This window comes from Nerophis lumbriciformis, linkage group LG20 (assembly GCF_033978685.3).
Source record: "Nerophis lumbriciformis linkage group LG20, RoL_Nlum_v2.1, whole genome shotgun sequence".
In the NCBI taxonomy this organism is placed as follows: domain Eukaryota; kingdom Metazoa; phylum Chordata; class Actinopteri; order Syngnathiformes; family Syngnathidae; genus Nerophis; species Nerophis lumbriciformis.
Window position 1 is genome coordinate 12,204,076 of NC_084567.2, and position 24,174 is coordinate 12,228,249.

Sequence of the window (24,174 nt, forward strand, 5' to 3'; positions counted from 1 at the left end):
TGAAGTTGATCGACAGATTTCAGTGTTGAAAGTAAAAAAAAACAAAAAACTGAATGAGCTATTTTTAACACCTTATAATCAACAGATAGCTCTAAAGTTGATCTAGAGATTTAAGCGTTGAAAGTAAATAAAATTAAAATATATTTGTAACATTTTTATGACCCCGGGACCCTAAAGGTTAAAAAAAAAACTTTATAATGTATTGGTTTTAATTAATGACAAATATCAAAATGGCCGCCGCATACTATGAATAAATGTCGAGATGGGAATAAAACTCAATGTAATTAAGTAAAAGTACTAAAAGTATGTTGGTGTGTTCTTAACTATTTACTCTTATGCGCCCCCCCCCCCCCCCCCCCCCCCACCCATTCTCTTGGGTCCCTGAGAATTTTAGTGGGATTAAAAAAAAAAAACCTGTTAAACTGTCATTTTCTAAAAATCACTAATTAATTAAAATCAATGTTATTACTTCACATCTAATATTCCACTTTGAATATTTTTTGGGGTGGAAATAATGCATATTTTGTGTTTGCCATAAAAAAACAGGGTTTTCTTTAACAAAAAAACAATAAAAAATTACCATTGACGGACAGATCTGACGTTTATCTACACATTTCAGTGTGGAAAGTTTTAAAAAAATCTGAATGAAATATTTTTAACATTCTCACCCTTTTGGGTCCCTGAGAATTTTAGTGTTGTTTTTTTTTTTAAACTGTCATTGCTTAAAATGATAACGAAAAGGACAAAAAACCCTTATAATCGACAGCTAGCTCTAAAGTTAATCTAGAGATTTAAGTGTTGAAAGTAAATAATATTAATATTAATGGTTTTAAATAATGACAAATATAAAAAATGGCCGCCGCATGCTATGAATAAATGTCGAGATGGGAATAAAACTCAATGTAATTAAGTAAAAGTTATTTAATTATTTACTCTTACGCCCCCCCGGAAAAAAAAAATGTTGCGCCTACAAATAGTACAATTTGTCTATAAAATTGCTCTAAGTACACCTCTGCATAGTATCTGTTTTAAGGTTAAAGACAAGAACACAGCAGTTTTTCCTCATCATATTTTATAGCGGCATGTCCCCCGAGGGGGGCCCACCCCCACCCCACCCCACTATTTGAAAAGCCTTGTTACTCCGCCAAATGATCACCATCACTAATATTCATGCAACTTGTCAATAAAGCGTCAGGTTGAAATAGTTTTAGTGACTTTGAACACCTTGATGAGATCCATGATCATGACAAATATATGTGTGTTTTACTTTGAAGGAGGGTGCCTGTCAGCTGGACGACAGCAAGGACTCTCCAAAGACGTTCCCGTAGGAGGTCTTCAGGAAGTGCACGTAGTTCTGCAGACTGCGGTTGGTGGAGTCGGACTGTTCCAGGCGCTCCTTCAGGTTCTTCAGCTGGTTCTGGAAGCGTCGTTCCATCTGAAGGGCAAAGCAGGAAGTCAGGCGGTGACGTGACCCTCCCGCCCCCGGAGAAGACGCTACCTCCTCCTTGCTGCGATGAAGCTGACTCAGCTCCGCCTCGGCTCGGCCCAGCTGGCCCTGCAGGTCCAGAGCCTTGGACTGGGACAGCCTCTCCTTGACTAGGACTCTGTGCACGCTGTCGTCCGCCTGCTGCCGGGCGTCGTCCAGGGCCTGCTGGAGCTGCCGGCTCAGGATGCCGCACTCGCGCACCTTGACCTCCAGCTGCTGCTCCACGCCCAGCAGGCTGGCCTCCTTCAGGCTGAGGGCCTGACGCACCTGCTGGCTCTCCTGCTGCACCTCCTCCAGCTTCCTGCATGTCACATGACACCAGGAAGTACAGGTAGGTGACACCATTAGCAGTCATGTGACCTCAAGAGGGGAGGTAGTAGACAGTCACATGACCTACAGGTGAGGAAGGAAGGAGACAGTCACATGACCTACAGGTGAGGAAGGAAGGAAGGAAGGAGACAGTCACATGACCTACAGGTGAGGAAGGAAGGAAGGAAGGAGATAGTCACATGACCTACAGGTGAGGAAGGAAGGAAGGAAGGAGACAGTCACATGACCTACAGGTGAGGAAGGAAGGAATGAGACAGTCACTTGACCTACAGGTGAAGAAGGAAGGAGACAGTCACATGACCTACAGGTGAGGAAGGAAGGAAGGAAGGAGACAGTCACATGACCTACAGGTGAGGAAGGAAGGAGACAGTCACATGACCTACAAGTGAAGAAGGAAGGAGACAGTCACATGACCTACAAGTGAAGAAGGAAGGAGACAGTCACATGATCTACAGGTGAGGGAGGGAGGAAGGAAGGAGACAGTCACATGACCTACAGGTGAGGAAGGAAGGAAGGAAGGAGACAGTCACATGACCTACAGGTGAGGAAGGAAGGAATGAGACAGTCACATGACCTACAGGTGAAGAAGGAAGGAGACAGTCACATGACCTACAGGTGAGGAAGGAAGGAGACAGTCACATGACCTACAGGTGAGGAAGGAAGGAGACAGTCACATGACCTACAAGTGAAGAAGGAAGGAGACAGTCACATGACCTACAAGTGAAGAAGGAAGGAGACAGTCACATGATCTACAGGTGAGGGAGGGAGGAAGGAAGGAGACAGTCACATGACCTACAGGTGAGGAAGAAAGGAAAGAAGGAGACAGTCACATGACCTACAGGTGAGGAAGTAAGGAAGGAGACAGTCACATGACCTACAGGTGAAGAAGGAAGGAGACAGTCACATGACCTACAGGTGAGGAAGGAAGGAGACAGTCACATGACCTACAAGTGAAGAAGGAAGGAGACAGTCACATGACCTACAAGTGAAGAAGGAAGGAGACAGTCACATGATCTACAGGTGAGGGATGGAGGAAGGAAGGAGACAGTCACATGACCTACAGGTGAGGAAGAAAGGAAAGAAGGAGACAGTCACATGACCTACAGGTGAGGAAGTAAGGAAGGAGACAGTCACATGACCTACAGGTGAGGGAGGGAGGAAGGAAGGAGACAGTCACATGACCTACAGGTGAGGAAGGAAGGAGACAGTCACATGACCTACAGGTGAGGAAGTAAGGAGACAGTCACATAACCTACAGGTGAGGAAGGAAGTAAGGAGACAGTCACATGACCTACAGGTGAGGGAGGGAGGAAGGAAGGAGACAGTCACATGACCTACAGGTGAGGAAGGAAGGAGACAGTCACATGACCTACAGGTGAGGAAGGAAGGAGACAGTCACATGACCTACAGGTGAGGAAGGAAGGCATGAGATCAGGTGACAGGAAGTCAGGTGAGGTGTTACCTGTCCAAGGTGTGTATCTTGTCGTTGAGAAGGTTGTTGTCCTGCTGCAGAAGAAGGTTCCTACGCTGGAAGTTCTCCAGCTGACATCCTTGATGTTCCACCTGCCCAAAAACATCCAGTCAGCTAAAAAAAAAGACATCTCCTGGTCGGGAAGACGTACCTTGCTTCGCACTTCAGCAAGGGCGGAGTTATGCTCCTGGCTCCTCCTCTGGTGGGCGTCGGCCTCCTCCCGAGCTTCTCTCAGCTGCTGCTCGCTCCTCTTCAACCTTTCTGGAAACTTCTCCAGTTCTCTGAGACGAAGCATCATCTGCTGCTTGTCCTCTTCATGACACTTGATGTTCTCACACACCTCCTGCTGCACCTCATGTACCTTCACACACATCTCCTCTCTCTCTCTCTCTGCATGCTGCGCCTGACACACACACACACACACACAGGCGCACATACACACACAACCATGTATGTAACATCTGCTACTTTTTAAGTGTATACACATGTAAGTACAGTGTACTACATGTATACTAAGTGTGTGTGTGTACCACTTTTATATTATGTTAAAGTACCAATGATTGTCACACACAAACTAGGTGGGGCGAAATGTTTCTCTGTATTTGACCCATCACCCTTGATCACCCCCTGGGAGGTGAGGGGAGCAGTGGGCAGCAGCGGTGGCCGCACCCGGGAATCATTTTTGGTGATTTAACCAATGTGCGTGTACTACATGTATACTAAGTGTGTGTGTGTACTAAGTACACTATATAGTATACATGTGTGTGTGCGTGTACTAAGTACACACAGGTAGTAGTGTGTACCTTCTTCTTGTATTTGTCCAACATGGCTTCTTGTTTCCGTAGCAACGTCTTCACTTGAAAGTTTTCATCTTGAAACTTTTTGACTTTTTCCTCACAAGAAATAATCTCAGCCTGAAGGAGAACATTCATTGCAATCATTCTGGAATTAATACATGAGCAAAAATATAATATAATTATACTTATTACACACAATTAATAAATGATCAAAATATTATACAAAATTGATTGATTTTCAGAAATGTTATACAAAATTAATATAAGATATTAAATAGTACACAAAATTAATATACTATCATAAATATTATACAACATTAATATATTATCATATATATATACAAAATTAATATATTATCATAAATATACAAAATTAATATAATATACACAATTAACATATAAATATTATACAAAATTGATATATTATAAATATTACACACAATATAATACATATTACACAAAAGTAATATATTATCATAAGTATTATACAAAATTAATATATCATCATAAATATTATACACAATATATTATCATAAATATTAAACAAAATGTATATAATGTTATACAAAATTAATATATTATCATAAATATTATACACAATATATTATCATAAATATTATACACAATATATTATCATAAATATTAAACAAAATGTATATAATGTTATACAAAATGTATATAATATACAAAACTAATACATTATCATAAATATGATACAAAATTAAAGATTATTATGAATATACAGAATTAAAATGTTATAAATACATATAATTAATATATTGTCAGAAATAATTTTCAAAATTAATATATTATGTTATACAAAATATAATATAAATATGATATATAATTAATAATATTACCATAGATAGTAAATATAATTAATATATTATAATTAATATTATATGTAATTAATATATTATACCAAAACATATATAATTAATATATTATAAATATTATATAGAATAATATATTATCATAAATATACAGAATTAATTATTAAAAATGGTATACAGAACTAATATATCATAATTATAATACATAATTTTAAATTAATACAAATTATATATAGAATCAATATAATATTGTAAATATTATATAAAAAATAATTTATTATCATAAATAATATACAGAATTACTAAATCATCAAAAAATACTATATAGAATTAATATAATATAATTATACAGAATGAATAAAGGATCATAAATATTACTGAGAATTAATATATTATTATTATATGTAATGAAAATATATAATCATAAATATTGTACATAATTAGAAAATTATCATAAATAATATTATTGTAAAAAATAAATTAAAATATTTAAAATATTTATAATTCTTATATTATCATAAATATGATATGGAATGAATAATATATTACTACATAGTTCTATTATTCTATGGTCTTCTAAGACTTTGTGTCAGTGTGTGACATGTACAAGTACAAGCACAAGTACACAGTAGTAGTAACAAGTACAAGTACACAGTAGTAGTAAAAAGTACAAGTACACAGTAATAGTAACAAGTACACAGTAGTTGTACCTGCAGAGTCTGCTTGTCCAGCAGGATGGACGTCTTCTCGGCGCTCAGAGCATGAAGTTGATCCAGTAGCTCCTCCCTCTCTGCTCGACTTCTCTGGTCAGCGACGTGCAGCTGACTGCGACACTCACTCACCTGGCTGACAGGTGACACAGACACTCACTCACCTGGCTGACAGGTGACACAGACACTCACTCACCCGTCTGACAGGTGACACAGACACTCACTCACCCGGCTGACAGGTGACACAGACACTCACTCACCTGGCTGACAGGTGACACAGACACTCACTCACCTGGCTGACAGGTGACACAGACACTCACTCACCCGTCTGACAGGTGACACAGACACTCACTCACCCGGCTGACAGGTGACACAGACACTCACTCACCTGGCTGACAGGTGACACAGACACTCACTCACCTGGCTGACAGGTGACACAGACACTCACTCACCCGGCTGACAGGTGACACAGACACTCACTCACCCGGCTGACAGGTGACACAGACACTCACTCACCTGGCTGAGAGGTGACACAGACACTCACTCACCTGGCTGAAAGTCTAAAAGTCATATTTTGTTACATGGCGCTGTCTTTTTAGCATGCTATGTTGTTAGCATGCCAACAACATGTTGTTAGCATGCTACCATTTTAGCTAATTTTATAGCTGTACAACCAAAAAGTCATATATTTTGTCACATGATGCTATCTTTTTACCAGTTAACTTGTTAGCATGCAACCATTTTAGACAATTTTGTAGCTGAACAACAAAAAGTCATATCTTGTTACACGACGCTATCTTTTTAGCACGCTAACTTGTTAGCATGCTACCATTACAGCCAATTTTATAGCTATACAACTAAAAGTTATATATTTTGTCACATGATGCTATCATTTTACCAGCTAACTTTTTAACATGCTACCATTTTTGCCAATTTTTTTAGCTTTACAACTAAAAGTCATGTATTTTGTCACATGATGCTATCTTTTTACCAACTAACTTGTTAGCATGCAACCATTTAGACAATTTTGTAGCTGAACAACAAAAAGTAATATTTTGTTAACGCTATTTTTTTTAGCACGCTAACTTGTTAGCATGCTACCATTTCAGCCAATTTTATAGCTATACAACTATAAGTCATATAATGCTATCTTTTTACCAGCTAACTTTTTAGCATGCTACCATTTCCGCCAATTTGTTTTAGATATACAACTAAAAGTCATATATTTTGTTACATGATGCTATCTTTTTACCATGCTAACTTGTTAGCATGCTACCATTTCAGCCGATTTTATAGCTATACTACTAAAAGTCATATATTTTTTCACATGATGCTATCTCTTTAGCACGCTAACTTTTTAGCATTCTACCATTTTAGCCAATTTTTTAGCTACATACCTAAAAGCCATATGTTCTGTTACATGACGCTATCTTTTTAGCACGCTAACAAATTAGCATGCTACCATTTTAGCCCATTTTGTAAGTACACAACTGAAAGTCATACGTAACACGCTATCTGTTAGCATTTTACCATGCTAACGTCACCAGGCTCGCATATTTCAATCCCAACATTCATTCTACGAATTTCTCCCGATTGTCGACTCACGTCTTTAAGGCGGCGACCTCGTCATCGAGTTGGCTCCTCGCCGACGCCTCCTTGGCGTTTCGCAAACGCAGCTCGCTGCACGTGGACAGAGCCTGAGCCAGCTGGGATTCCTTCAAAATAAAAGACAGCGTGTTTGCGTGTGTGCTGGCTCGCTACCTTTTACCGAAAATATGCTATAAGCGGCTGAATATATGCTAAGCTAACATCTTGGCGTTACGGCTGCCAAAGCTAATTAGCATAACATCTGGTAAAAACATCAATTCATTTGGTTTTTGCCGTACTCTGGACTCTGACCTTGTCCTGCAGTCTGTCACTAAGCTGCCGGGACGCGTCCTCGGCCCGCTCGGCCCTCTGAGTCAGCAGAGTTAGCGCCGCCTGCTCCTCGTTTCCCCGCAGCTGCTGGAAGTTCTGCTGCATGCGCTGCTCCAGGAAAGGAGGAGTCAGCCTTTGCAAACATTGCCTAGACCAGAGACTCTCAAACCCACATGGACTCCCTCCAGTGGTGCGCCAAAGACTCAAACACAGTGTTACTGTTCAACCTCTGTCACCTGAAGCTGAGCGGCCAGGTGAGCTTTGTCCGCCTCACTGCGACTCAGCTGTGACTCCAAGTGGTCCCGAGTGGAGCCCAGGATCCTGGCCAGCTCCTCCGAGGTCCTGGCGTGCTCCTTCTCGAAGGCCAGCGAGTCGGCCAGCTGCGAGGCTTCTTGGTCTCTGCTGGCCATCTTGGACACCAGTCTCTGGCGGGGACAAAGACGCCGCGTGATGGCGCCCGTCAGACCTTGGACCGGGTCTCCAAAGACTCACCATGTTGTCGGCCTCGCAGTCGGCGAGTCTCGTCTTCAAGGCGCGGTTCTCCTCGAAAAGTCTCGTCGATTGTCGCTGCTGAAAAACCCCAAAACGCTATCTTGTTAGCTTGTTACCATGCTAACATTAGCGTGCTAACATTTTAGCCAATTTCGTAGCTATAAACCTAAAAGTCATATTTTCTTACATGCCGCTATCTTTTTACAATTCTAACTTATTAGCATGTTACTGTGCGAATGTTAGCTTGCTAACATTTTAGCCAATTTCGTAGCTATACGACAGTCATATATTGTTACATGTCGTGTGATACTACTTTTAGCACGCTAACATGTTAGCATGCGATCATTTTAGCCAATGTTGTAGCTAAACAACGAAAAGTCATCTTTTCTTACATGACGCTATCTTTTTAGAATGCTGACTTGTTAGCATTTTACCATGCTGACAGCTTGCTACCATTTTAGCCAATTTTGTAACTAAACATCTAAAAGTAATATTTTCTTACATGGCGCTAGCTTTTTAGAATGCTAACTTGTTAGCATGTTAACATAATAATGTTAACATGCTACCATATTAGCCAATTTTGTAACAATACAACTAAAAGTCATATTATGTTGCACAATACTATTTTTTAGCACGCTAACTTTCTAGCATGCTACCATTTTAACCAATTTTGTAGCTAAACAGCAGTCATATATTTTCCTAAATGACACTGTCTCTTTAGAATGCTAACTTCATTCTAACGTTAGCATGCTACCATTTTAGTCAATTTTGTAGCTGTACAACAAAGTCATATATTACGCTACACGATACTATTTATGGCACGCTAACATGTTAGCATGCTATCATTTTAGCCAATTTTGTAACTAAACATCTAAAAGTCATATTTTCTTATATGACGCTATCTTTTTAGAATGCTAACTTGTTAGCATGTTAACATGCTACCATATTAGCCAATTTTGTAACTAAACAACTAAAAGTCATATTTTGTTACATAATACTATTTTTAGCAAGCTAACTTAACATGCTAACATAAGCATGCTACCATTTTAACCAATTTTGTAGCCAAACAGCAGTCATATATTTTCCTAAATGACGCTGTCTCTTTAGAATGCTTACTTGTTAGCATGTTAACATTCTAACGTTAGCATGCTACCATTTTAGTCAATTTTGTAGCTGTACAACAAAGTCATATATTACGCTACACGATACTATTTTTTGGCACGTTAACATGTTAGCATGCGATCATTTTAGCCAATTTTGTAGCTAAACAACTAAAAGTCATATTTTCTTACATGACGCTATCTTTTTAGAATGCTGACGTTAGCTTGCTACCATTTTAGCCAATTTTTGTAACTAAACATCTAAAAGTCTTATATTCTTACATGACGCTATCTTTTTAGAATGCTAACTTGTTAGCATGTTAACATTATAATGTTAACATGCAACCATATTAGCCAATTTTGTAGAAATACAACTAAAAGTCATATCATGTTACACAATACTATATTTTAGCACGCTAACTTTCTAGCATGCTACCATTTTAACCAATTTTGTAGCTAAACAGCAGTCATATATTTTCCTAAATGACGCTGTCTCTTTAGAATGTTAACTTCATTCTAACATTAGCATGCTACCATTTTCGTCAATTTTGTAGCTGTACAACAAAGTAATATATTACGCTACACGATACTATTTTTTGGCACGCTAACATGTTAGCATGCTATCATTTTAGCCAATTTTGTAACTAAACAACTAAAAGTCATATTTTGTTACATAATACTATTTTTAGCAAGCTAACTTAACATGCTAACATAAGCATGCTACCAATTTAGCCAATCTGTAGCTATACAACTCATATTCATATATTATTCTTACATGACGCTAACTGTTTAGCATGCGACTATTTTAGCCAATTTTGTAGCTATAGAACTAAAAGTCAAGTATTTTGTTACATGGCGCTATATTTTTAGCACACTAACATGTTAACATTAGCATGCTATCATTTTAGCCGTTGTTGTAGCTATACAACTGAAAGTCATATATTTTGTTACATGACGCTATCTTTTTAGCATGCTACCATACAGAGGTGGGTAGAGTAGCCAGAATTTGTACTCAAGTAAGAGTACTGTTACTTTAGAGATTTAATACTCAAGTAAAAGTAAGGAGTAGTCACCCAAATATTTACTTGAGTAAAAGTAAAAAGTATGTTGTGAAAAAACTACTCAAGTACTGAGTAACTAATGAGTAACATACACACACATATCATATATATATATATATATACATACATTGATATATACAGTATATAATTTATATTTATTTATTTTACCGTTTTTGTTTACATGTTAAAGGTGTTTTAATGAATATACATGCATGTTTAACACATAGATTCCTTTCTTTCATGAAGACAAGAATATAAGTTGGTGTATTACCTGATTCTGATGACTTGCATTGATTGGAATCAGACAGTAGTGATGATAACGTCCACATTTTCGAATGGAAGAGAAAAAAAAATTCCTTTCTGTCCAATACCACATGAAAGTGGTTGATTTTTGGCATCTTATTTGTCCAGCTTCCATATTCGTTTTTATACACTTTACAAGAAATACATTGGCGGCAAACTCCGTAGCTTGCTAGCTTGTTTGCGCTGGCTTTCGGAGACTCTTATTTTGAAAGCGCAGGCGCGATGGAGCGGCACTTTTATTGTGAAGACAGGAACTGTGCAGTCAGTCTTTAGGCTTTTGACGGGAAGTACGGTTGAAATAAAAAAAAGGGTATTTTTTCCTTCACATTTTTGATTGATTGATTGGAACTTGTATTAGTAGATTGCACAGTACAGTACATATTCCGTACAATTGACCACTAAATGGTAAGACCCGAATAAGTTTTTCAACTTGTTTAAGTCAGGTCATGTGACCCCTGGCTCTGTTTGATTGGTCCAACGTCACCAGTGACTGCATCTGATTGGTGGAACGGAGTGAACGTCACCAGTGACTGTATTTGTTGAAACGCAGGCACTATGAAGGTCTGTCTGACAAACCAAAACAAACAAAGCGTGCATTAACAGATCGATAAAAATTAGTAGCGAGTAGCGAGCTGAATGTAGATAAAAGTAGCGCAGTAAAAGTAGCGTTTCTTCTCTATAAATATACTCAAGTAAAAGTAAAAGTATGTTGCATTAAAACTACTCTTAGAAGTACAATTTATCCCAAAAGTTACTCAAGTAGATGTAACGGAGTAAATGTAGCGCGTTACTACCCACCTCTGCTACCATACCACAAAAGCAAAAAATGGCGTCACACCTCAGTTTCTGTCCAATCCCGTATCAGTTCTCTCAGGCTGTGGTTGGTGTTGTCGAAGATCTCCATCTTCTCCAGCAGGAGGCGACGCTGGCGTCCCAGCGAGGTCATCTGCAGTCTGGACGGACGCTTGTCCTGCAACGCCAAGTGCTCTGAGTCCGGGTCCACATCGTCCCGGCGCAGCGAGAACCTTACCTGACCCAGGCGCTCCAGCGTCTCCTGCAGGGTGCGCAGCTGGTTGGCCACCGCCACGCCGTCCACCTCCGCCTCCACCAGCGCCCTCAGCAGGACGTCCGTGGAATGACCCGCCGTGTCCCCTCTGAAAGACCAGGACACCATCAGTCCTCAGGACGTCATGGGGACAGAAACGGTCTGTTCCAGGACCACTTTGGAACTCACATTTTATGTCCACACAAGCAGATTTTTTTAGTTATTCAAAATGACCACTTTGGGTCTCTTTGGGACCACTTTGGGACCCTAAATGTCAACTAAAATTGACGATTTTTTTCTAACAAGAAGAAGATAGTGGACCAGGAGTTGATGAGTTGATCCTTACAGACAAATGTCAACATAAACAGATTTTTTTTTAAATCAAAACGACCACTTTGGGTCTCTTTGGAACTACTTTGGGACCCTGAATGTCAACTAAAACTGTCACTTTTTAGTACCAAGAAGAACATGGTGGACCAAGAGTTGATGAGTCGCTCCTCACAGTCAAATGTTGACATGAACACATTTTTTAAATCAAAACAACCACTTTGGGTCTCTTTGGGACCACTTTGGGTCTCTTTAGGACCACTTTGGGACCCTGAATGTCAAGTAAAACTGACACTTTTTTAGTACCAAGAAGAACATGGTGGACCAGGAGTTGATGAGTTGGTCCTTACAGACAAATGTCGACACAAACAGATTTTTTAAATCAAAACGACCACTTTGGGTCTCTTTGGGACCACTTTGGGTCTCTTTGGAACCACTTTGGGTCTCTTTGGAACCACTTTGGGTCTCCTTGGGACCACTTTGGGTCTCTTTGGGACCACTTTGAGTCTCTTTGGGACCACTTTGGGACCCTAAATGTCAACTAAAATTGAAGATTTTTTTCTAACAAGAAGAAGATAGTGGACCAGGAGTTGATGAGTCGATCCTTACAGACAAATGTCGACATAAACAGATTTTTTTTTAAATCAAAACGACCACTTTGGGACCCTGAATGTCAACTAAAACTGATACTTTTTAGTACCAAGAAGAACATGGTGGACCAAGAGTTGATGAGTCGGTCCTCACAGACAAATGTTGACATATGCAGATTTTTTTTTGTTATTCAAAACAACCACTTTTGGGTCTCTTTAGGACCACTTTGGGTCTCTTTGGTACCACTTTGGGTCTCTTTGGGACCACTTTGGGACCCTGAATGTCAACTAAAACTGACACTTTTTAGTAACAAGAAGGACATGGTGGACCAGGAGTCGATGAGTTGGTCCTTACAGACAAATGTCGACACAAACAGATTTTTTAAATCAAAACGACCACTTTGGGTCTCTTTGGGACCACTTTGGGTCTCTTTGGAACCACTTTGGGTCTCTTTGGGACCACTTTGGGTCTCTTTGGGACCACTTTGGGTCTCTTTGGGACCACTTTGGGACCCTAAATGTCAACTAAAATTGACGATTTTTTTCTAACAAGAAGAAGATAGTGGACCAGGAGTTGATGAGTCGATCCTTACAGACAAATGTCGACATAAACAGATTTTTTTTTAAATCAAAACGACCACTTTGGGTCTCTTTAGAACCACTCTGGGATCCTGAATGTCAACTAAAACTGATACTTTTTAGTACCAAGAAGAACATGGTGGACCAAGAGTTGATGAGTCACTCCTCACAGACAAATGTTGACATATGCAGATTTTTTAAATCAAAACGACCACTTTTGGGTCTCTTTAGGACCACTTTGAGACCCTGAATGTCAACTAAAACTGACACTTTTTTTAGTACCAAGAAGAACATGGTGGACCAGGAGTTGATGAGTTGGTCCTTACAGACAAATGTCGACACAAACAGATTTTTTAAATCAAAACGACCACTTTGGGTCTCTTTGGGACCACTTTGGGTCTCTTTGGAACCACTTTGGGTCTCTTTGGGACCACTTTGGGTCTCTTTGGGACCACTTTGGGACCCTAAATATCAACTAAAATTGATTATTTTTTTCTAACAAGAAGAAGATAGTGGACCAGGAGTTGATGAGTTGATCCTTACAGACAAATGTCAACATAAACAGATTTTTTTTTAAATCAAAACGACCACTTTGTGTCTCTTTGGAACTACTTTGGGACCCTGAATGTCAACTAAAACTGACACTTTTTAGTACCAAGAAGAACATGGTGGACCAGGAGTTGATGAGTCGGTCCTCAGTCAAATGTTGACATGAACACATTTTTTAAATCAAAACGACCACTATGGGTCTCTTTCGGACCACTTTGGGTCTCTTTAGGACCACTTTGGGACCCTGAATGTCAACTAAATTTGACACTTTTTAGTAACAAGAAGAACATGGTGGACCAGGAGTTGATCCTTACAGACAAATGTCGACACAAACAGATTTTTTAAATTAAAACGACCACTTTGGGTCTCTTTAGAACCACTTTGGGACCCTGAATGTCAACTAAAACTGATACGTTTTAGTACCAAGAAGAACATGGTGGACCAAGAGTTGATGAGTCGGTCCTCACAGACAAATGTTGACATATGCAGATTTTTTTTTGTTATTCAAAACAACCACTTTTGGGTCTCTTTGGGACCACTTTGGGACCCTGAATGTCAACTAAAACTGGCGATTTTTAGTACCAAGAAGAACATGGTGGACCAGGAGTTGATGAGTCGGTCCTCACAAACAAATGTCGACATAAGCAGATTTTTTTTAGTTCTACAAAACGACCACTTTTGGGTCTCTTTGGGATCACTTTGGGACCCTGAATGTCAACTAAAACTGACACTTTGTAGTACCAAGAAGAACATGGTGGACCAGGAGTTGATATAAACATTTTTTTTTTTAATCAAAACGACCACTTTGGGTCTCTTTGGGACCACTTTGGGTCTCTTTGGGACCAATTTGGGTCTCTTTGGGACCACTAAAACTGACACTTTTCTAGTAACAAGAACGTGGTGGACCAAAAGCTGATGAGTCGCTCCTCAGACAAATGTCGACATAAGCAGATTTTTTTTTAGTTATTCAAAACCACCACTTTGGGGTCTCTTTAGAACCACTTTGGGTCTCTTTGGTACCACTTTGGGTCTCTTTGGGACCACTTTGGAACCCTGAATGTCAACTAAAACTGCCGATTTTTAGTAACAAGAAGAACATGGTGGACCAGGAGTTGATGAGTTGGTCCTTACAGACAAATGTCGACACAAACAGATTTTTTAAATCAAAACGACCACTTTGGGTCTCTTTGGGACCACTTTGGGTCTCTTTGGAACCACTTTGGGTCTCTTTAGGACCCCTTTGGGTCTCTTTGGGACCCCTTTGGGTCTCTTTGGGACCCCTTTGGGTCTCTTAGGGACCACTTTGGAACCCTGAATGTCAACTAAAACTGCCGATTTTTAGTAACAAGAAGAACATGGTGGACCAGGAGTTGATGAGTTGGTCCTTACAGACAAATGTCGACACAAACAGATTTTTTAAATCATAACGACCACTTTGGGTCTCTTTGGGACCACTTTGGGTCTCTTTGGAACCACTTTGGGTCTCTTTGGGACTACTTTGGGTCTCTTTGGGACCCCTTTGGGTCTCTTGGAGACCACTTTGGAACCCTGAATGTCAACTAAAACTGCCGATTTTTAGTAACAAGAAGAACATGGTGGACCAGGAGTTGATGAGTTGGTCCTTACAGACAAATGTCGACACAAACAGATTTTTTAAATCATAACGACCACTTTGGGTCTCTTTGGGACCACTTTGGGTCTCTTTGGAACCACTTTGAGTCTCTTTGGAACCACTTTGGGTCTCTTTGGGACCACTTTGGGTCTCTTTGGCACCACTTTGGGACCCTAAATGTCAACTAAAACTGACACTTTTTAGTAACAAGAAGAACATGGTGGACCAGGAGTTGATGAGTTGGTCCTTACAGACAATTGTCGACATAAGCAGATTTTTTTTAGTTATTCAAAACAACTACTTTTGGTCTCTTTGGGACCACTTTGGGACCCTGAATGTCAACTTAAACTGACACTTTATAGTAACAAGAAGAACATGGTGGACCACGAGTTGATCAGTCAATCCTTACAGACAAATGTCGACATAAATAGTATGGTTTTAATCAAAACAGGCCCTTTTGGTGTATTTGGGACCACTTTGGGTCTCTTTGGGACCCTGAATGTCAACTAAAACTGACACTTTTTAGTAACAAAAAGAAAATGGTGGACCAGGAGTTGATGAGTCGGTCCTTACAGACAAATGTTGACATATGCAGATTTTTTTAGCTCTACAAAACAACCACTTTTGGGTTTCTTTAGGACCACTTTGGGACCCTGAATGTCAACTAAAACTGACCATTTTTCAGTATCAAAAAGACATGGTGGACGAGGAGTTGATGAGTTGGTCCTTACAGACAAATATTGACACAAACATGTTTTTGAAATCAAAACGACCACTTTGGGTCTCTTTGGGACCACTTTGGGACCCTGACTGTCAACTTAAACTGACACTTTCTAGTAACAAGAAGAACATGGTGGACCAGGAGTTGATGAGTCGGTTCTCACAGACAAATGTTGACATAAGCAGGTTTTTTGTAGTTATTCAAAACAACCACTTTTGGGCTCTTTGGGACCACTTTGGGACCCTGAATGTCAACTGAAACAGACACTTTTTTAATAACAAGAACATGTTGGACCAGAAGTTGATGAGTCGGTCCTCACAGACAAATGTCGACATAAGCAGATTTTTTTTTTAGTTACCGTATTCAAAACAACCACTTTTGGGTCTCTTTAGGACCACTTTGGGTCTCTTTGGGACCACTTTGGGACCCTGAATGTCAACTAAAATTGGCGATTTTTTTCTAACAACAAGAAGAAGATAGTGGACCAGTAGTTGATGAGTCGATCCTTACAGACAAATGTCAACATAAACAGATTTTTTTTTAAATCAAAACGACCACTTTGGGTCTCTTTAGGACCACTTTGGGGTCTTTTTAGGACCACTTTGGGTCTCTTTGGAACCACTTTGGGACCCTGAATGTCAACTAAAATTGCCGATTTTTTTCTAACAAGAAGAAAATGGTGGACCAGGAGTTGATGAGTTGATCCTTACAGACAAATGTCGACATAAACAGATTTTTTTTTTTGTTCTACAAAACGACCACTTTTGGGTCTCTTTGGAACCCTGAATGTCAACTAAAACTGACACTTTTTAGTACCAAGAAGGACATGGTGGACTGGGAGTGGATGAGTCGATCCTCACAGACAAATGTTGACATGAACAGATTTTTTAAAAATCAAAACGACCACTTTGGTTCTCTTTAGGACCACTTTGGGTCTCTTTGGAACCACTTTGGGACCCTGAATGTCAACTAAAATTGGCGATTTTTTTCTAACAAGAAGAAAATGGTGGACCAGGAGTTGATGAGTTGATCCTTACAGACAAATGTCGACATAAACAGATTTTTTTTGTTCTACAAAACGACCACTTTTGGGTCTCTTTGGAACCCTGAATGTCAACTAAAACTGACATTTTTTAGTACCAAGAAGAACATGGTGGACCAGAAGATGATGAGTCGGTCCTCACAGACAAATGTCGACAGAAGCAGATTTTTTTTTAGTTATTCAAAACAACCACTTTTGGGTCTCTTTAGGACCACTTTGGGTCTCTTTAGGACCACTTTGGGTCTCTTTGGGACCACTTTGGGACCCTGAATGTCAACCAAAATTGGCGATTTTTTTCTAACAAGAAGAAGATAGTGGACCAGTAGTTGATGAGTCGATCCTTACAGACAAATGTCAACATAAACAGATTTTTTTTTAAATCAAAACAACCACTTTGGGTCTCTTTAGGACCACTTTGGGTCTCTTTGGAACCACTCTGGGACCCTGAATGTCAACTAAAATTGGCGATTTTTTTCTAACAAGAAGAAAATGGTGGACCAGGAGTTGATGAGTTGATCCTTACAGACAAATGTCAACATAAACAGATTTTTTTTAAATCAAAACGACCACTTTGGGTCTCTTTAGGACCACTTTGGGTCTCTTTGGAACCACTTTGGGACCCTGAATGTCAACTAAAATTGGCGATTTTTTTCTAACAAGAAGAAAATGGTGGACCAGGAGTTGATGAGTTGATCCTTACAGACAAATGTCGACATAAACAGATTTTTTTTGTTCTACAAAACGACCACTTTTGGGTCTCTTTGGAACCCTGAATGTCAACTAAAACTGACACTTTTTAGTACCAAGAAGAACATGGTGGACTGGGAGTGGATGAGTCGATCCTCACAGACAAATGTTGACATGAACAGATTTTTTTTTATCTAAACGACCACTTTGGGTCTTTTTAGGACCACTTTGGGTCTCTTTAGGACCACTTAGGGTCTCTTTTGGGACCCTAAATGTAAACTAAAACTGGCGCTGTTTTAGTAACAAGAAGAACATGGTGGACCAGGAGCTGGTGAGTTGGTCCTTACTGACAAATGTCGACACAGATTTTTTAAATCAAAACGACCACTTTGGGTCTTTTTAGGACCACTTTGGGTCTCTTTAGGACCACTTAGGGTCTCTTTTGGGACCCTAAATGTAAACTAAAACTGGCGCTGTTTTAGTAACAAGAAGAACATGGTGGACCAGGAGCTGGTGAGTTGGTCCTTACTGACAAATGTCGACACAGATTTTTTAAATCAAAACGACCACTTTGGGTCTCTTTAGGACCACTTTGGGTCTCTTTGGGACCCTGAATGTCAACTTAACCTGACACTTTTTAGTAACAAGAACATGAACACGATAGTTGTCATAAAAGTGCAAAAGGAAGCGAAGCAGAGATGTTAATAAGAGTAATGTTTCTGACCTTGTGAAACGCTGACCTTCCTGCTCCTTGAGAAGGTCGCTGAGGTTGACAGCGTCGGTCCGCTCCTCCTGATGCTCGCCGCCATGGCGGACGCCGTCAGACGTCCCTCGGCTGCTCCTCTGCACGCGACAAACACAAGTCAGCTTCGGGGGACAAGAGGACACGAAGGCGTTGTCGTCGGGACACCTGGTCTGGTCGCCATGACGATATTCCAGGAGGGATCCAAGGAGCGCGACCTCTTGACCTTCCGCGCTCGCCTTTCACCTGAGCATCTCTTGTCCTGTCCTACAATGTTGAGTACAAACTATTCATCATGCATATTTAGTCCACATGAAGGCAAAGATGAGACGTACCTGAGGGGTCCTGGACGGACTCCTCCTCACGTGGACATGGACCGGACTTGTCTCAGGGACGTGGACGTGAACAGGAGGAGGCGAGTGTCTCGTTATCATTCTTCCCCGACGTCAAACTGCACCTCATCGCGTGTTCAACATCAATCAAAAACCTCACAGGTGCTTTAAGAAAAAAGAAGAAAAAAAGTTTTCTGCGAGTTAAATCCTCGTTTTAAGCAAGAAGTGGAACAACTAAAAAAGAAACTCTTCCATTGACGGGGCGGGCGTTTGGAAATGACAATGGCGCCTTCTGATTGGTCGAGTGCCATGACATACGCGTGCTGTGATTGGTTAATTTCAAGACTGGAGCTCTGTGATTGGTGGAAGTACGTTTGGGCTCTGCGTTGCCAGTAGTTACAACAGTTGGGAAGGGATGAGGTTTAAGGAGACAATCGAGTCATTTAATGACAAGAAAAAACGCAATTACTTCCCTAATACTCGTTTTCTATTCCTATGCTGGGATATAAAAAAAAGTATTTTTTACATGTTACTTAACCAGTTGTATTTGTTGTTTCAAATATGGTCAAATAAAGCTTGAGTGATAATGTAAACACAACAATTATGTCATGTTTTGTGCGCGATTATAAACAAGGGGAAATAGTCGCAATGAAGCAACTTCCTGTTTTTAAACATCGCACTTCCGGGCAGTTAGCCGCCACAAGAAGACCCCATAAAGTTTACAGCCCCCTTGGCGCTGTTTTGTACTTATTTTGATTATTATTATTTCTCGATTGTTTGTAAATGTTGCAGTTTATAAAATAAAAAAATAAAATAAAAAAGAAGACCACATAAGTCCACTAATAATGACATGTGATAGTGTTCATACGAAAATTAAACTCTCAAACACGTTGGCTCAAGCGGTCAAATGTGTGATTAGTTGGAGAATATTTGCTACAACAAAAAATGTTTTGAAAGCCCAGTAAAAGAGGGGGGAATGGTCACGGTGGCACTACTTCCGATTATTAATTATAGCACTTCCGGGCTTGAGTTAGCATAACTAGCCTAGTTAGCCGCCAGAAAATGTCCACATAAGTCCACTAATAACGACACATGGGCATGTCCATACGACAATGAAACTCCGTTCAAATATGTGATTAGTTGGTGAATATTTGCTACAACAATTATGTTTTGTGTGCGCAGTATAAAAAAGGGGAAATGGTCGCGATGAAGCTACTTCCTTTTTTTAAACATCGCACTTCCGGGTAGTTAGCCGCCACAAGAAGACCACGTAGGTCCACTAATAAATGACAAGTGTGGATGTTCATACGAAAATAAAACTACCCACTCCCAAACACGTTGGCTCAAGTGGTCATATGTGTGATTAGTTGGTGAATATTTGCTACAACAATTATGTCATCTTATGTTTTGAATAGAGGGGGGAATAGTCACGGTGGTGCTACTTCCGGTTTTTAAATACAGCACTTCCGGTATATATTTTTTTCCATATTTTTTGGTATTGTTACGCTGTCTGTGTTTGCTTTTTTTTCTTTCCTTGATGTTGGAAGTGCCTTGACTTTTGTGTGAATTGTAGATACATGTTTGTTCAATAAAAAAAATACAAAATTCACATGCTACAGTATAAAAATTTAATAAAATTAAAATCAGTTCACAAAATTCAAATGCAAAAAATTCAGTTACAATAAATTCAGTGTAAAAAAAAAAGGTTTTGTGATAAAGACACAAATAAAATAAAACAAATGTTTAAATACAGCACTTCCGGTCTTGAGTTAGCCGCCAGAAAATGCCCACATAAGTCCACTAATAACGACACATGGGGATGTCCATGCGACAATGAAACTCCCCATTGTCAAACACGTTGGCTCAAGCGTTCAAATATGTGATTAGTTGGTGAATATTTGCTACAACAATTATGTCATGTTGTGTGCGCAGTAAAAGATGGCACGGTCACTTTGACGCCACTTCCGGTTGTGAGTTAGCATAGCTAGCCTCGTTAGCCATTGATTGATTGATTTAAACTTTTATTAGTAGATTGCACAGTACAGTACATATTCCGTATAATTGACCACTAAATGATAACACCCGAATAAGTTTTTCAACTTGTTTAAGTTGGGGTCCACGTTAATCAATTCATGGTAAAAACAAACAATTACATCCATCCATCCATCCATTTTCTACCGCTTATTCCCTTCGGGGTCGCGGGGGGCGCTGGAGCCTATCTCAGCTACAATCGGGCGGAAGGCGGGGTACACCCTGGACAAGTCGCCACCTCATCGCAGGGCCAATTACAGTAAAAATAAAATAAAATAAAAAGCAGTTCACAAAATTCAAACGCAAAACATTCAGTTACATAAATTGGTTTTGTAATAAAGACACAAATAATTGTTTTATTTTTTTAATACAGTACTTCCGGTCTTGAGTTAGCCGCCAGAAAATGCCCACATAAGTCCACTAATAACGACACATGGGGATGTCCATACGACAATGAAACTCCCCAAACACGTTGGCTCAAGCGTTCAAATATGTGATTAGTTGGTGAATATTTGTTTATGGATTATGTTGTGTGCGCAGTAAAAGAAGGAATGGTCACGGTGACGCCACTTTTGGTCCTGAGTTAGCATACATAGCCTAGATAGCCGCCAAAATAAGCCCACATAAATCCACCAATAACAATACGTGGAAATGTTTATGCGAAAATAAGTTCCCATTCCCAAACCGATTTCGGGAGGTGGGGTTAAGAGTTCAGTACTAAAAAAAAAAAAAAGAATGTGGCTTAAGTACAGTTTTTTAATTGAGCTGCTGCATTTTTTGGTTGGGTTATTTATTTATTTTGAGTAACTTCTATACATTTCTAAAAGGGTAGGAATGTAATAGAGTGATCTATGTTTGTCTGTTGCCATCTCCTGGTGAATGTTGGCTATAGCGTACTGGGGTTACTTTTTGGTTGGCCAACGATTTACGTGGTGTTGCGCACCTGAAGTCAAGTGTGTGAGTCTGTTCTGAAGTCTACAGTAAAGAGACGTACTTCATTCCCTCGCCTGTTTATTACCTCCAACTCAATATATTACAACAACATTGCTGGAGGGGGCGTGGCCTCCAGGTACGCCTGAATTTCGGGAGATTTTCGGGAGAAAATTTGTCCCGGGAGGTTTTCGGGAGAGGCGCTGAATTTCGGGAGTCTCCCGGAAAATCCGGGAGGGTTGTCAAGTATGAATTATGTCATCTTATATTTTGAATTGAGGGGGAATGGTGGCGCTACGTCCGGTTTTTAAATACAGCACTTCCGGTATATACAGTATATTTGTTCATATTATTTGCAATTGTTACTCCGTCTGTTTGCTTTTGTTTTATTTCCTTGATGTTGGAAGTGCCCTGACTTTTGTGTGAATTGTAGATGTATCTTTGTTGCTCAATTAAAAAATTAAAAAAATTCACATGCTACAGTAAAACAATTAAATTAAATAAAAATCAGTTCACAAAATTAAAACGCAAAACATTAATTTACATAAATTCAGCTTTTGTAATAAAGACACAAATGAAAAAGATATGTGATTAGTTGGTGAATATTCGCTACAACAATTATGTCATGTTGTGTGTGCGCAGTAAAAAAATGGAACGGTCACGGTGACGCCACTTCCGGTCTTGATTTTGCATAACTAGCCTAGTTAGCCGCCAGAAAATGCCCACTAATAACGACACATGGGGATGTCCATACGACAATGAAACTCCCCATTGTAAAACACGTTGGCTCAAGCGTTCAAATATGTGATTAGTTGGTGAATATTTGTTTATATATAAAAGGAACGGTCACTGTGACGCCACTTCCGGTCTTGAGTTAGCATAGGTAGCCTAGTTAGCCGCCAAAATAAGCCCACATAAATCCACCAATAATAACACGTGGAAATGTTTATGCGAAATCAAAAGTCCCTGTTGCCAAACACCTTGGTTCCAGTGTTCAAATAAGCGATTAGTTGGGGAATATTTGAAATAAATCGATGGTCGCGTTTGGCTAAATACAAAGATGCTAACCGCTAATACTAACAGCCAGGTGTGTGACGTCACTGAGGCCTCCGTACTCGCTAACACGCTAAAGGAGGAATGAAAGTCTTATGTTCGCTGCTGCTCCTCCATGCGCTCTACCGGGCGACCTGGGCGTGTGCGGCCGAGGCGGAGGGCACCAGCTCGGACACGCTGGTCCTGTGCAGGGCGTGCGGACACCAACTGGCGTCCGGCTCGGACATGGGCTCGGTGCCCAGCCGCCTGGCCCTGTCCGCCAGCAACCACACGCTGCCCGGGGGACGCAGCGTCCACGTGCAGGTGTTCCAGAACCCGCAGGGCCGCCGCTTCCACGTAGTCGTCTTCAAGAAGGCGGACGTGGTCAAGCGTGGGCCGGCGGACGAACGCTTCTCTTGGTTCCCGGGCTTCTCGTGGACGGTGGTCACGTGTCCCCAGTGTTCCACACACCTAGGTGGGTCATCACCGTTAATTAACTACGGTCAGGTTTCATTGTTTCTCCTTAAAGGTTGGGCCTTCCAGCCCACTTCCTGGCCCCAAACGACCTCGGCGTCGGAGCAGACCTTCCTGGCTCTGATAGTCCATCGCCTGCTGAGAGAAGACTTCGCCTCCAGCCTGCTGGTGACCCCCAAGTCCTTCACCGGCTGACATGTGCAGCAGTCCACGTCCACATATGTGTACACCTTACCTTTTATTATTGAAACTAAGCTTTGGGACCCTGAATGTCAACTAAAACTGGCACTTTTTTAGTAACAAGAACATGGTGGACTAGGAGTTGATGAGTCGGTCCTCACAAATGCCGACAGATTTTTTTAGTGTTTCAAAACAACCCGTTTGGGACCCTGAATGTCAACTAAAACTGGCACTTCTTTTTAGTAACAAGAACAACATGGTGGACCAGGACTTGATCAGTCGGTCTTCACAGACAAATGTCGACAGACTTTTTTTAAAAATCAAAACGACCAATTTGGGTCTCTTTAGGACCCCGAATGTCAACTAAAACTGGCGCTTTTCTAGTAACAAGAACATGGTGGACCAGGAGTTGAGTCAGTCCTCAGACTAAAGTTGACATAAGCAAATGTCTTTAGTTATTCAAAACAATCACTTTTGGGTCTCTTTGGGACCCCGAATGTCTAAAACTGGCACTTTTCTAGTAACAAGAACATGGTAGACCAGTTGAGTCAGTTCTCACAAATGTCAACATACGCAGATTTTTTGGGGTTATTCAAAACCACTTTTGGGTCTCTTTGGGACCCTGAATGTCAACTAAAACTGGTTTTTTTTTAGTAACAAGTACAACATAAGGGACCAGGACTTGAGTCAGTCCTCAGACAAATGTCGACATAAGCAGATTTTTTTTTAGTTATTCAAAACCACTGTCGGGTCTCTTTGGGACCACTTTGGGTCCTTCACCAGCTGACACGTGCAACATTC

The 24,174-nt window shown here is 40.4% G+C and overlaps 2 protein-coding genes across 2 annotated transcripts; one reads left to right on the forward strand and one right to left on the reverse strand.

Annotated features, from left to right (window-relative positions):
* Positions 1–1,191: 1,191 nt before the first annotated feature.
* Positions 1,192–19,003, reverse strand: LOC133619425 (outer dense fiber protein 2-like). The gene is made up of 15 exons (XM_061980430.1): positions 18,730–19,003; positions 18,563–18,661; positions 18,377–18,495; positions 11,531–11,654; positions 11,339–11,470; positions 8,037–8,114; positions 7,781–7,969; positions 7,527–7,652; positions 7,233–7,342; positions 5,628–5,763; positions 4,091–4,201; positions 3,439–3,690; positions 3,279–3,379; positions 1,499–1,787; positions 1,192–1,435 (listed from the first exon to the last, which is right to left on the reverse strand). The coding sequence occupies exons 1-15, from the start codon at positions 18,826–18,828 to the stop codon at positions 1,286–1,288; spliced, it is 2,115 nt and encodes a 704-aa protein (XP_061836414.1). The 5' UTR covers positions 18,829–19,003; the 3' UTR covers positions 1,192–1,285.
* Positions 19,004–22,788: 3,785 nt separating this feature from the next.
* On the forward strand, positions 22,789–23,685 carry LOC133619427 (uncharacterized). Its single transcript, XM_061980433.1, has 2 exons — positions 22,789–23,194; positions 23,249–23,685. Exons 1-2 carry the CDS (start codon positions 22,825–22,827, stop codon positions 23,386–23,388), a joined length of 510 nt encoding a protein of 169 aa, XP_061836417.1. The 5' UTR covers positions 22,789–22,824; the 3' UTR covers positions 23,389–23,685.
* Positions 23,686–24,174: the final 489 nt, after the last annotated feature.

Coding starts and splice junctions, on each gene's coding strand:
- LOC133619427 (XM_061980433.1), top strand. CDS start 22,825: ATGAAAGTCTTATGTTCGCTGCTGCTCCTCCATGCGCTCTACCGGGCG. Junction 23,195..23,248: donor CCAGTGTTCCACACACCTAG/GTGGGTCATCAC, acceptor TTCTCCTTAAAG/GTTGGGCCTTCCAGCCCACT.
- LOC133619425 (XM_061980430.1), bottom strand. CDS start 18,828: ATGATAACGAGACACTCGCCTCCTCCTGTTCACGTCCACGTCCCTGAG. Junction 7,970..8,036: donor ACTGCGAGGCCGACAACATG/GTGAGTCTTTGG, acceptor TGTCCCCGCCAG/AGACTGGTGTCCAAGATGGC. Junction 3,380..3,438: donor TTGCTGAAGTGCGAAGCAAG/GTACGTCTTCCC, acceptor GTTTTTGGGCAG/GTGGAACATCAAGGATGTCA.